The sequence below is a fragment of the Staurois parvus genome, unplaced genomic scaffold (assembly GCF_062004578.1).
Source record: "Staurois parvus isolate SC_StPar_1 unplaced genomic scaffold, SC_StPar_1.0 ptg000068l, whole genome shotgun sequence".
In the NCBI taxonomy this organism is placed as follows: domain Eukaryota; kingdom Metazoa; phylum Chordata; class Amphibia; order Anura; family Ranidae; genus Staurois; species Staurois parvus.
The window spans coordinates 1,159,538-1,174,365 of NW_028317864.1; the positions used below are offsets into that span (position 1 = coordinate 1,159,538).

Below are 14,828 nucleotides of genomic sequence, written 5' to 3' on the forward strand. Positions count from 1 at the left end.
GGTCACTGCCCACAATTTGTACATAGTTTTTTTTGGAGTATCCCACTCAATTCCCTCATCCCTATTCAAGATCTTCAAAATAAAAGCCGCAAAAACCACACCCCTAGAAAAACAGTCATTGTGGTCATGTGCCTTGCTGTGGGGCAATCCACTGGGGAAATTTCCAGTGGCTCCTACGGAAGTAAGAGCTTGTGACGGGAGTGACTTTTGGGGGTGGGGGGACCGCTTGGTCAGCTCATGTCCCCCTCATTATGTTTAACCCACCCTGTGCCTCTTAAGGGGTACAGGGTGTAAATGTGAATGTCCCAGTCTTGTGTATAGTGTGTGTTCCTTTGTCCCTGCCATATGGTTGCCTATTGTTCTATGCCATGTGCTACCCCCATTGCTCTGTGTCTTGCCATGTGTTCCTGCATTGTCTACTGCCATGTGGCTATTCCTTTGTTCTAAGCCACATGGCTGTCCATTGTTTGTTTGCCATGTGCTTCATCCCATTGTTCTGTGTCTTGGGTTGGTTGGGGAGGTTCCCTGTAGCCCTTCCCACTGATAGGGCGGGCTGATGATGTATTTCCTGTTCCTGGTTGTGTTTCCCCGCCCTCTGTATATATTCTGTGTTTTGTGTTAAAAATAAGTAGTTGGCTTTGTGTATTAAGAAGAGCTGCGTTCTGTCTGTTTCCTGAGGGATTTCAAGGGTGTGGTCCGTGGATGGTGTTCGGACAGGGGAAGCTGTGGTATAACTGAAAAACTCAGTGCGGTCTGGGTTCCGGTTCCGTTACAGAGCTACAGTAGCAAATCAGATCACCTGTAGCAAAGATGGAGGAGTCCCTGGCTCATTCTGTGGGTTTTTGAGCAGTTCAGAGAGCAGACATAGTTTTGAAAGGCTCAACCTCAGGCTGGGCACTGCCCTTCATTTTTTGGCTCCCCATCCTGTAATGATTTGAGTACTATTCTCTGCAGCATTCTCCTGTGAGCCTAGTGAGATTTTATGATGCACAGCCAGGGGTGTCTCTATGACTTTTTGGGTTTAAATGACCGAGGATGTCATTCAACCCAGAAGAGGATGGCGGTGCATTGCAGAGTGCTACGTCTACAGAGAAAGCTCTAGTCATAGTGGGAGTATGGCATTGAGAGCTACCAATTTATTTTAACCTGTGCAGGGCATGCATAAGCTGGAGCTGGGTGGTTAGACCTCAGTTAGGTTTTCCTTTTAAAGACTTGACAGTAGCAGGGAAGGACATGGCTGTGTGGTAGTGGTCTATTTGCCCCTAGACTAGTACTAATAATCTGAGGAGGGTGGCACTAAAGTTGGCCATATACTGGAATGTATTTTTTAGTTCAGCCAGCAGGCAGATTCCTCAATACACACAAACAAAGTAGATGGATCCCATTGGGGTATTTTATTGTATTGACAGCTGCACCATCTATTTACAGTATACGAAAGCCAAATGATGAAGGAAAATGTTCCCAACATGTTTAGGAACCTAAGCTTTCACCAATTAATGGCACGCTTTACATGGTACAAGCTGTTTAATTGAATGATATTTCAATAGAGCTTTATCCCTTGACTCAAAGCTCTTTATCTGTTGTTGAGGCAGACTGTGAGGAAGACAAACTTGGTAGAATATACTCCGTATATCCATGGAGTGTGAGAGGAAACCCAGGCAAGCACAGGGAGAAGATGCACCAGAAATGGGACTTGATCTATATACCCCAGGGCTTGTCACTAAGCCAAGGAGCTGCCCATAGAAACCTGTCCTTGTGAAAGGGTCACTTGAATGTGTTTGACCACAATTAACCCCCTGGACAGCAGGCCTGTTCTTTAGCTGCCCTTACCTCTGGGTTCTTTTCCAGTTTGATGACCAAGTATTCATCTGTACACACTGACTGTCTCCTGAAACACTGACCTTCAGATATGGATGGACTCGGAGTTGTTGGGTGGTGTACTGCCATATAAAGAGAGAGACAATCAAACCTTTTTAGACACCATTTTACTCACAGCTTGTAGAAACTCCTCAACAGAAACCCACCCTAAAGTATAGAATGACCTGCTCCCAACTTTGCCTGCCATTTTATAATAATCAGTTAGCATTTAAAGAGAACCTGACTCATTCCAAGCTATTTAGAGCCTTAGGCTCTATGCACAATGGCTTTTTTAATTTAGCTTATTCTTTTCTGGAGCCCACAGGTGGGCTTTAAAATACCAAAAATGTTTTAATGTTATTTTGAAATGTAGAGTATAAAATACAGCACTTTTGATTTTTTTTTTTTTGTGTGTGTATTAATACTTCATGATTGTAAGCTCCAAGGATCAGGCCCTCTTAACCCTCTTGTATTGAACTGTATTGTTGCTGTATTGTCTCCAGTTATATTGTAAAGTGTTGAGCAAACTGTTGGCGCTATATAAATCCTGTATAATAATACTAATAATGATCCATGGAATGGGGGTGCGGCTGCATACTTTTGTGCCGATAGATGACCCTCTTTCTCATCTCACAGAATTGGGAGATAAGTCAAAGGAACGACTATGACACAGGTCTTGTGGGAAAATGTACAAAATAATGAGAGCCATGCTGTGGAGTAGGTGGAAGAGGTACTGAAGCAGGGAGGGGTGCAAAAAAGGCAAGGCCTGCAATCTATGCTGCAGAATAAGTTCCCAGCCCAAGAAGAAGAGGAAGAATGCACTTTGGCCTTTGTGCCTTGGATGATAAAGGGCTTTGTCCCAGCACAGGCTATAATGGTTTTCTGGTCAATTTAATATTAGCTGTATTTACATGTGTTTTTAAACTAATGTTCCATAGCTGTGTTTTTACCATTTCCAAAAAATCTGTTTTACAAATAAACATTTAATTTAAAGGAGCACTGCATTCACAGAGCAGAATAACCTCTGTAAAGGTGACAGAACTGAAGCTAAAATCTCTATGGAGCCTCCTAAAGGCAGTGAACAAGCGGAATTACTGCTCTTGAGCATTCACTTGTGTATGTTTTAGCTACTGAGCTCTGTGAACAGCAGTACAAAATATTTTATATGCAATATTTGTTAGCTACCTGAAAAATAATTGTATAAACTTTTTTTTCTTTGTCCTGATGATCCAGGGAATATCTGATTGCCTCTCAGGGGATCTGGAAGGAATTTTTTTCCCTGCCGGAGCAAATTGGATCATTCTTTACTGGGTTTGTTGCCTTCCTCTGGATCAACTGTGGGTATAGGATTATAACTTTTTTTTTTTTTTTTTTTTTTTTTGGTTGAACTGGATGGACTTTTGTCTTTTTTTCAGCCAGACTAACTATGCAACTGATTAAAATAAATATAGAACAATTGCACATTGCCTTTAAATACATATAGTATATACAGATGGATTCGCCATAACTCACCACATGACATAGATATGTTTACAGATCTGGCATCAGCAACACGTATTAGCGTTATGGTTTCTGAACTCATATTCTCAGCTTTCTCCACAATTTTATTATATGTCTCGTGCAGGTCAGCATTTAACTCCATACCGAATAATTTATATGTTCCAGACGCCTTGAAAAAAAAAATACGGAATAAAACATATTCAGAGGTCTTTTGAAGAAAAATACAAAATGTACCACTTGAAAAGTCCTTTAGTAATTCTGGCCATACACCGATTAAATGTAAGCCAATTCCTATGAAATTGACCAAACCTCAAGCTATGGGTGGACAATAGCGTAGCGTTAAACTTGTAAGGCATAAAAAAGAGCCACATGTATGTACAGACATAGTCGCAAAAAACTGTCAGAAGATCATTTTAACGGATTGGCAACAACGGGACACAAATCCAATGCAGTGAACATATTGACACATTTCGTCCTGGCCGACCTTTTATGACTGATAGTGTCAACATTCTCTATGCATAGGATTTATGTAACTCCTGTTGGATCTTTAAAAAAAAAAGATTTTAACTGAATGTATCACATTGTTGCTGACCTTATAGTTTGGATGATCAAGCTATGGGTGGGCTTGCTGGCATCAACTGGATCAGCAAACTGGTCTGAAAATTCTCAGCCGAAAAGTGACTGCAGCCAGTCAACATGAACTATGGCGTCGCTACCTAGTAAGACATTGAACAAGCAATGCAGCCAATGACGTCTGCAAAGTCTGAACTGCCATCCTGTACACTAGTTCTTAGGTCTGTGACTCACTAGATAGTAAAGGAAAATAGGATTAAGCTCAAGAGAATGCACCTTTAAATGAAAGCCAGCAAACACAGCCCCCACTCTGCCCAGAGTTTCCTTTTTAAATGAAACCTCCTTCCAGATCTGGACCAGGGCATCACTGAGCTCCTGGACAGTCTCAGGTGCAACCTGGCGGCATTGGATGGATCGAAGCATGATATCCCAGAGGTATTCTATTGGATTTGGGTCAGGCGAGCGTGGCGGCCATTCAATGGTATCAATTCCTTCATCCTCCAGGAGCTGCCTGCATACTCTCACCACATGAGGCCGGGTATTGCTGTGCACCAGGAGGAACCCAGGACCCACTGCACCAACATAGGGTCTGACAATGGGTTCAAGGATTTCATCCCAATACCTAATGGCAGTCAGGGTGCCATTGTGTAGCCTGTAGAGGTCTGTGCGTCCCTCCATGGATATGTCTCCTCAGACCATCACTGACCCACCACCAAAACAGTCATGCTGAACGATGTTACAGGCAGCGCAACGTTCTCCATGGCTTCTCCAGACCCTTTCACATCTGACACGTGTGCTCAGGGGGAACCTGCTCTCATCTGTGAAAAGTACAGGGCGCCATTGGTGGACCTGCCAATTCTGGTGTTCAATGGCAAATGCCAATTGAGCTCTATGGTGCCGGGCAATGAGCACAGGGCCCACTAGAAGACGTCGGGCCCTCAGGCCACCCTCATGAAGTCTGTTTCTGATTGTTTGGTCAGAGACATTCACACCAGTGGCCTGCTGGAGGTCATTTTGTAGGGCTCTGGCAGTGCTATTCCTGTTCCTCCTTGAACAAAGGAGCATATACCGGTCCTGCTGATGGGTTAAGGACCTTCTAGGGCCCTGTCCAGCTCTCCTAGAGTAACTGCCTGCCTCCTGGAATCTCCTCCATGTTCTTGAGACTGTGCTGGGAGACACAGCAAACTTTCTAGCAAAGGCACGTATTGATGTACCATCCTGGAGAAGTTGGACTGCCTGTGTAACCTCTGTAGGGTCCAGGTATCGCCTCATGCTACCAGTAGTGACACTGACCCAAGCCAAATGCAAAACTAGTGAAAAACAGTCAGAAAAGATGAGTAGGGAAAAAAATGTCAGTGACCTCCACCTGTAAAACCATTCCTGTTTTGGGGGTCATCTCATTGTTGCCCATCTAGTGCACCTGTTAGTGCACCAAAGAAGCTGAAACTGATTAACAACCCCCTCTGCTACTTTACCAACCAGATCAATATCCCAGGAGTTTAATTGACTTGATGCTATACTCTGATTAAAAAGTGTTCCTTTATTTTTTTGGAGTTGTATGTGTGTGGTGTGAATAAGGCTCTTCACACTGTACTTTTTTTTTATTGCTGTCTGTGTCCCTGGGGGATTTCCCTTCAGTTCCTGTTCTGTCTGCCACTCCTCAAGTAGACAGCATGCAGGGAGATTTTCCTTCACTTTCTGTTCGGGTGAAATGTACCAAGTGGACATGACCTGAGAGAACCTCTCATAAATGAAAACACAGGCATCCATTAACATCTGAGATTCTAACACTTTCACATTTTCCAAATTCAGATTTATTACACCCCCATGTCCACAGCATAATATACAGGAAAATAAATAGTCCTGCTCATTTATCAAAGCTGAGTATCTGAATCCCAGATCAAACATTTGATATATTGCAGGTTAGCAGCCCTTAGACTGGCCATGTTAGATCACCATTTCAACCCCTTTTTCTCATTCTATTCACCTGGTGATCCTGCCATAGGATATCGGGGAGGTGTTCTGTAGTCCTAACACACTGCCCACATGCAACACTGCAGTGTTGCCAAGACAACAATGGATTTCTGGCAGGATCCACTGGGTGTTTCTGCACTTATTGAACACACATAACAAAACTCTTTCAATTTGTATATTTAACAAACCAAAAAAGAAAATGAGAGAAGTCCATTGGAAGGGGTTGTTTAGACTTGCAGTTGGGGGCGATTAAAACATGCATTTGAAATTTGTTTTTCCTGCCCCCCTACCCCCAATTGCCCCCTTCAGCTGCAAATGAGGTGAATGGTGTTGTTCACGTCTCAATAAAAAGTTTCCTCCTGGCTGCATATGGCAGACAGTAGTTTTGCTGAATGCAACCCGTTCAAGCGAATGGGCCGCAAGGCAAATACTTTGCAACTGCATGCAGTGCAGCATTTTCAGATTAAAGCAGGTGATGAGGAGGTGACATATTGCCTTCCCACCGCATGTCAAAGATAGCTGAAAAGTGATCCAAATGTGTATCTCTTTTCAGAGGCACAGCAATCTTCCTGCATGTCTAAACTTAGCCCTAAGAGTTTACATGAAAACATATGACTCTTGGCTTACCTGTACAGCGAGAGATCCTGCGGTTGGAATATTCCATTTGTAGTGGGGGTCACTCACCAGGAATAACATGGGTGGCTTGGCACATGGTTCATTGAGAGTTGTGGTGTGAATGTCTATTGTGTTGTGGCTGGAAAACAGGGTGAGAGGTATTGTGTGTTATTGATTAGCTCCTACTATGGACAGCACAGGAGACATGACCACTTTCTGCAAATATAATCATTGCTAGTTGAGTTTCTTTACATTTTCTCTGAACTATAGGTAGGCTTTTCCTTTTTTCTTTTTTTTCTGTTGTGTATAGACCATGTGACTATAGTTGTATATATTTTGTTGTGCTATGGCGGCAGAATCATCATCAGACTCTGATGAAGGGGCGTGGCCCTGAAACGCATCAGCGGTGGTAACGTACTAGCACAGTGACACGTCAGTGATTTTTACATGTATGACTTTCCTTTCTTCCAAGTCAACTATGTGAATAGGACTTGTCTGATCAGAATCTGTGCTGGTGTGAGCCCAGCGCAGTATATTGGTGCAATATGAGCATATTTGTTTTCTTCTATGTAATAAAACATTTGATCTGCACTATTCATTGTGCCTGTGTTTGGGATCCTTTCAGCTGTTAAAATCTGGACTATTCAGCTCCATGCACACTAGCTCCTTGTGAGCGTTATTTTTTTTTTTTTTTCTGCCCCTAGAAGCAAGCAAGTGTTATCCTATGTTACATAGTTAGTCTGGCTGAAAAGAGACAAAAGTCCATCCAGTTCAACCATTAAAAAAAAAAAAAAAAAAAAAATTATAATCCTATACCCAGAGTTGATCCAGACACACTACTGTAGGCTACAGGTGATTTTCAAACTTCAGCTTCTAGGAGCAGAAAGTCTTTTTTTTGTGTTTTTTTTTTTTTAATAGAGGACTTGTCAAAAACTGTCCTGTTTTTATTGATTTTTAACCATTTTTTGGTGAACGAGTAGGAGTATAATGTACCCCATACACATTAACATGGGGGGAGGATCTAGGGGCACCCTTGTTAAAGGGGGCTTCCAGATTCCAATAAGCCCCCCGCCCACAGAGTCTGGTATGATTTGGAGGTAACCAAACAGTTTCTTTTTTAAGTTTGGCATGGGTTCCCCTTAAAATCCATATCAGACCCAAGTTCTCTGACATTTTCATTGCCGGCAATTGTTTTGTTTACATTCAGCTGTCACTGGGGAGTTGATGACCGCTCTGTTAATAAGAGCAGCTGGCTTGCTCCTGGACAACCAGCTGGCTAAGGATGCCAGCGGGCGCCGCTCCTTAACAGATGCTTGCGCTCCTAAACAGTTTTTTTGCAAATGGTCTGGTATGAATTTAGGAGGGGGGGGGGGGGGGGGGTCTCACCCAACACGGTTTATTTTTTTAATCTTGCTGTGGGGTCTCCTTAAAATCCATATCCGGCTCTAAGGGCATGTTTTTTTTTCTGAAGTTTTCATTGCTAGCAATTGCTTTAACATTCAGCTGTCAGCTGATGACTCCTCTGTTGTCAAGGATGCAGTGGCGGGCTTGCTGGCCTGCTCCTTGACAACCAGCTGGTTGTTAAGGACACCAGCAGGCACCGCTCCCTAACAGATGCTACTGCTCCTAAAAACTGCAAAAAAAATGCTAATGTTTTTTATCCTGCATTTTTTATAGTTTTTTTTTTTTTTTTTAGCTTCTAGTGTGCATGGAGCCTTAGAGTGACTGTAGGATAGCGGCCATATGATAAGCAAGTTCCATACTTGTGTGACTGTGAACCGGGAAGTGCGCAACACAGAGTGCTTCTGGGGTCACATGACAGAGAGAGGATTGAACTTCACTAACAACATCCTTGGCTTTAACCTTTAGAATTATGTGGGCTTGGAATTGTATGTATAAATGATTATACCTGGAGTGATTCTTGGGAATAACCATTTTTACACAGAATTCTGAGTAATGTTTGGGGTGAATGCTAACTAGGTTAAAGCTATCCTATCAGCCAAGAAAACCGAATTAGGCCCGCACTAGCAGCTTACACATTTCTCTCATGTCAGGTTTCCCCCAACCCCCTCCTGTTCTTTTGTTCCTCAGCCACTCGTGTCCACCACCTCAATGAGAATACATACCAGGGGGGGACTGACCATTTGGAAACACGGGCACTGCCCGAGAGCCCGGGGTCAGTAGGGGGCCCCATGAGATGCCCCTGGTACCTTTTTCATAGGCTTTTTTGAGTTTGGGCAAGGACACAGGGGCCCCATGATCCACTATTGCCTGGGGGCCCCATGAGTTGTCAGTCCGCCCCTGGTACATAGCCTCAACATCGTGCAGCTACTGGCTGTCAATCCCCACTGCTGATCAGATTGGTTCCTGATCATGTGACCGCTATGTCAGCTCTTACCTACCAATCACTTACAGGCTGGAGGCTCCTCTGACAAATGAAAGCCTTCAGCATGCATATGAACCCTGCCAACTTCCTGTTGCAGGGTTCATCTGTGATGCAATATATTCATAGTTTAACTGTTAGAATCAGTTCCACAATTTAAAATAATGCATTCATTAAGAAAAAAAACAACTTTTTTTTTCCAGTTCTTATGTATTTATCTATTTATTTTTTTAATAAAAAAAAAAACTGGATTTCATTGTTTTAAATAGTGTACCAAATAAAAGCCTTACATGCTCTTAAAAAATATATTAAAGGATAAGTTCTCCTTTTAACAAAAAATAAATGCACTTTTTTTTTTAAGGTAAAAAAATGTGCATTTTTTTTTTGTTTTTGTTGTTAATGGAGGCTCTAAAGCATTGCACCAGTGATCAGCAGATTGCTGGTGCCATGCAAGTCTCCCCCTGACCTGTCCGTATATCTGCTTGCTCGTACATCCTGTATGGGCAAGCAGATACTACTGACGGGAAGGCTCAATGAACTACCACGCCATGGTAAGTCATTGAAAACTACAAGTTGGCAGCCATGAAGGCTGCCAGGACTTGTAGTTTTCCCATTCATAGAATGCTGTGAATGAATGAATTGGAGCCCCACATGGCCATGGTGTTTTTTTTGGTTTTATTGTGACAGCCATCGAAGGGGGTCAGTTCATAGTATGTTACATGTTACACCCTGAATATGGATGTAACATGTAACGTGTTACGAAGGGTGAACTTATCCTTTAAAACTATTAACGCATGCAAATTCGTTATGGAGGCATTAAGATTTGAATGTGGCATTCACGAAACATTCACTGCAGGGTTTTTTTTTCCATTTTTATGCATTTCTCAGGCACATTACAAAAGAGTTATTGCTATTAATTTAATCAAAACTTGCCATCGCTTCTAAATTTCAATAACTTCTGAGACACTGACCCAGAACAAGCATAAAAATGTTGAGGGAACATTCACACCAGGTGCATTGTGACTGCATTGGATGGCTATTCCAGCACAGCCCCTCCCTGCAAGACAAGGCAAAATGCTTTATCCCATGTGCCCAGTTCACACCACTGCATTGCTTTGGTGTGCTCTGAAAAAAGGAATGCATGCAGAACTTTTTTCAGTGCAGCACTGTGCAAGACAGTCCACCTTGCACAAAGCGGTGATCAGTTGAACTCAATGAAATGTCTGTGCAACATTTAAATGAAGTTTGTTTAAAAACAAAAAGTGAACAGTGAGATGTGCAGAGATCAGCACTGCAGCTATCCCGCTGGACCACTCTGCACACCAGTTGCTGTGTTGTAATAGCATCTGGTGTGAATTAGTTCCAAATGTCAGAGCTCCTAATCTGTATTTGTGTCCCAGGTCAGTGACCCGCATTACTGGAAATTCAAGTTTAAAAAAAATTCCATTCACAGGCAACATATAATTATCAACGGTTACCCATACCTTGATGGAGGCCCAGTGTGGGTCACTTCTACAATGTAGGCATTTATTTCAGCCTTTGAGCCCGGTGCTGAGGCTTTATAACTACAGCTCTCTATGTCTTTACTTTGTAATTGCAGCCTATCCCCAAAGTTGAAATTGTCCTGCGGAACACAAGACTCAGGTCCAGTTTTATCTGTGAAGATTAAAATTTCCATATTAAAGCACAACTCCAGCCATCCAGCCAGAACATAAAGTTATATATAAATCCTTTTTAAAGAGATCTTTCTATTAGATCATTCAACAAAAAAATCTTCCTACATAATTACGTGTGCATTTATCTATTTATACGTCCTATTTAACTGTAAAAACCTCCTTCTGTAGACATTTAAAGCCTAGAGACCAGGCACTGCTACAAAATGGTTATGTAGAAAGGTGACTAAAGGGGCTGAGGACTGGGGTCAGAACAGAGACGATTAGACACTCCCAGAGGGGAAAATTACCTGCAAGGGCTAGGGAATTGACTCTGGAGTAGTCATATTTTCTTGTAAGTTGAAAAGCATATTACAAGTGAATAAAAAGCATAACATAGTTACATGGTTGAACTGGATAGACTTTTGTCTTTTTTCAGCCAGACTAACTATTAAAAAAAAGAAAAAGAAAAGTTATAATCCTAAAAAATAAACCCAGCAAAGCATGATCCAATTTGCTCCTGAAGGGGAAAAAATGCCTTCCTGATCCCCCGAGAGGCAATCTGATATTCCCTAGATCAACTTTACCTATAAATGTTAGTATCCAGTTATTTTCTGTGTATCCGAGAAAGAATCCAAGACTTTTATAAAGCAATCCACTGAGCTGGCCTGAACCAACTCTTGAGGGAGTCTATTCCACATTTTCACAGCTCTTACTGTGAAGAAACCTTTCCGTAATTGGAGATTTAATTTCTTTTCCTCCAGACGTAAAGAGTGCCCCCTTGTCCTCTGTGATGACCTCAGGGTGAATAGCTCTACACCGAGTTCACTATATGAACCACTGATGTATTTATACATGTTGATCATATCCCTCCTTAATCTCCTCTTTTCAAGAGAGAATAAATTCAGTTCCTCTAATCTTTCCTCATAGCTGATCTCCTCCATGCCTCGTATCAGTTTGGTTGCCCTTCTCTGTACTTTCTCCAGTTCCCCAATGTTCTTTTTGTGAATTGGTGCCCAAAACTGAACTGCATATTCCAGATGAGGTCTTACTAATGATTAGTACCGGGGTAATATGATATCTCTCTCTGGAGTCTATACCTTTATTAATGCAAAAGAGGATTTTGCGCGCATTAGAAACCGCAGCTTGGCATTACATGCCATTATTAAGCTTATTAACCCCCAGATCCTTCTCCACCATTGATTCCCCCAGTTGTACCCCCCCCCAGTATGTATGATGCATGCATATTCTTAGCCCCCAAGTGCATAACCTTACATTTATCAACATTAAACCTCATTTGCCACATAGTTGCCCAATTACACAGAACATTGAGGTCGGCTTGTAAATTGAAGACATCCTGTAAGGACATTTTTCCACTGCAGAGCTTGGTGTCATCTGCAAAAGACTAAAATGGGATTTGTAATCTCAGACCCTATATTGTTTATAAGTATATTAAAAAGTAAGGGTCCCAACACTGATCCTTGGGGTACACCACTGATGACCCCAGACCACTCAGTTTTCCATCCATTTACATACGTATTTTTCCAAGCCTGTAGACTTTGCATTACACATTAGCCGTGTGTGGGAAATTGTGTCAAACGCTTTTGCAAAATCCAAATATACTACATCCACCACCACCCCTCTGTCCAAGGTTTTGCTCAACTCATAAAAAGAAATCAGATTTGTTTGACAACTTCTGTCTTTCATGAATCCATGCTGTCTGTTGCTTAAAATATTTTTTTCCAGCAAGAATTCATCTGTGTGGTCTTTTATTAAACTCTCCAGTATCTTCCCAACTATAGAAGTTAAACTGACAGGTCTATAATTACTTGGTAAAGATTTTGACCCCTTTTTAAATATTGGCACCACATTGGCCTTACGCTAATCCAGTGGTACTATGCCAGTCATTAATGAATACCTAAAAATTAGAAACAATGGCTTTGAAATGACAGAGCTCAATTCTTTAAGGACCCGTGGGTTTATGCCATCCAGTCCAGGTTCTTTATTCACCTTTTATTCTGTTAAATATTTTTGGATCATATCAATTGTGAGCCAATGTGGATCATCTGGAGCTGTGGCAATACCATGTCCATTATGGACAAGAGCTCCCCCATACTCCTTTGTATACACAGAGCTGAAGAAGGTATTAAATACATTTGCCTTCTCTTTGTCCCCAGTCACCCACTCTAGATTATTTTGTAAAGGGCCTACATGCTCGGACCGGACCTTTTTACTATTAATATATTTGAAGAATTTTTTGGGGTTGGTCCTGCTATCTTTTGCAATATGTCATTCATTTTCAATTTTTGCAGCCTTTATTTCTTTTTTGCATATTCAGTTATATTCTTTGTAATGTTTAAATGATGATAGTGTTCCTTCATTTTTATATTTAATAAAAGCTCTTTTCTTATTATAGCTTTTTTAACTTTGTCCATGGGCCACATAGTTTTGATTTTTAGCCTTTTAAACTTGTTGCCCATGGGGATATATTTTGCAGTGTGTTCACATACAGTCTTTTTGAAGAACTCCCATTTGTGTGTTGTGTTCACTGATGCCAATATTCCCTCCCAGTCTAAGTCTTGGAGAAAAGTCTTGGACAAAAATTAGTTCTTAAAGTTGAGCGTTTTTATTTTTGCTGTATGTGCTTGTTGTTTACAGCTAGCAATAAATGATATCATTTAGGGAAAGGACAGTACTGCATGTAACAATTTAAAAAATGTTTTTTTCTTTGTTCTTACCTGCAGTGTTTGAGTTTGGGAAAGGGTCTCTTTAATGGGCTTTGTAAACCCTTTATGCTATACTGTAATGCTGTTGACTGGGGCCCCCCGAAACCCCCACAAAGCACAACAAACATTGTAACCAATAAACATTCTTGAACCGCAAAACCAGCTTGGTGCTCATTCCACCAAGTCCACGGCAACAAAATCCTGACAGAGGTTCTAACCCTTTTTCATTGTACTAGAGGCACTCTTCATTTTCCCATCAATGACAACAATCCGTCAAGGCCTTGAGGCAGCAAAGCAGCCCCAAACCATGATGCTCCCTCCGCCATGTTTTACAGTGGGGATGAGGTTTTGATGTTGGTGTGCTGTGCCTTTTTTTCCCCACACATAGTGTTGTGTGTTCTTAACAAAAAGCTCAATCTTGGTTTCATCTGTCCACAGTATATTTTGCCAGTAGTGCTGTGGAACATCCAGGTGCTCTTTTGCAAACTTCAAACGTGCTGCAATATTCTTTTTGGACAGCAATGGCTTCCTCCGTGGTGTCCTCCCATGTACTCCATTCTTTTTTAATGTTTTCCTTATTGTAGATGTGTCAACAAAAATGTTAGCATGTGCCAGAGATTTCTGTAGGTCTTTAGCTGACACTCTGGGATTCTTCTTTACCTCATGCAGCATTCTGCGCTGTGTTCTTGCAGTCATTTTTACAGGACAACCACGCCTATGGAGAGTAGCAACAGTGCTAAACTTTCTCCATTTGTAGACAGTCTGTCTTACCGTGGACACATGGACATCAAGGCTTTTGGAGATACTTTTGTAACCCTTTCCAGCTTCATGCAAGTAAACAATTCTTGATCGTAGGTCTTCTGAGAGCTCTTTTCTGCGAGGCATGGTTCACATCAGACTGTGCTTCTTGAAACCAGTAAACCCAAAACAGGTGTGTTTTTTTTTTTTAAGGGCAGAACAGCTGTCAGCAACACATCCAATATCATCACACTGTTTGGACTCAAGGTTGGCTCACTCCTGGCTCCAATTAGCTCTGGGAGAAGTCATTAAGCTAGGGCCTCACATACTTTTTCCTCCCTGCACTGTGAATGTTTACATGTTATGTGCAATTAAACCATGGCAACATCTAATGTTTGTGTAGTATTATGTTCAGCGGACTGTGTTCTTCTATTGTTGTGACTTAGATGACATCAACAGCGAGGCTCTTACTTTACTTTCCATTCATCGTGCATCAGCATCAGAGGTTGGTCATCAGCTCTGAGGAAAGGGATTCGTCCCCGAAACGCGTCAGCATTTGACCGCACTGACTGTGAGAACACCTTGCCCGCCATTGTGGCCATTGTCATTTTTCTATGCTTTTTAGATACATGCTTCGTCTGTGAGTATGTTTTTATGATTTAATTCCTACAATAAACCTTGGATAATGCACTAGGTGTGTGCGCCACCTGTTTTCTCTCTATCCAGTGGCTGATTTCCCCGTCTGAGGAGGGCTGCACCCCTGGAACATTTCCTTTTGGTTGTCGCTGTCCTGGTACCCTTGGCTTCCCT

The 14,828-nt window shown here is 41.9% G+C and overlaps 1 protein-coding gene across 1 annotated transcript in view; it reads right to left on the minus strand.

Annotated features, from left to right (window-relative positions):
• The window catches only part of ENG (endoglin), a 90,977-nt gene that overhangs the window by 33,245 nt on the left and 42,904 nt on the right, over positions 1–14,828 (minus strand). The window contains exons 5-8 of the mRNA XM_089669004.1: positions 10,387–10,558; positions 6,532–6,658; positions 3,370–3,526; positions 1,831–1,940 (exon numbers count right to left, since the gene is read on the minus strand). Of these exons, the coding sequence (XP_089525130.1) occupies positions 1,831–1,940; positions 3,370–3,526; positions 6,532–6,658; positions 10,387–10,558 (566 nt within the window). The remainder of the gene's footprint in view (positions 1–1,830; positions 1,941–3,369; positions 3,527–6,531; positions 6,659–10,386; positions 10,559–14,828) is intronic.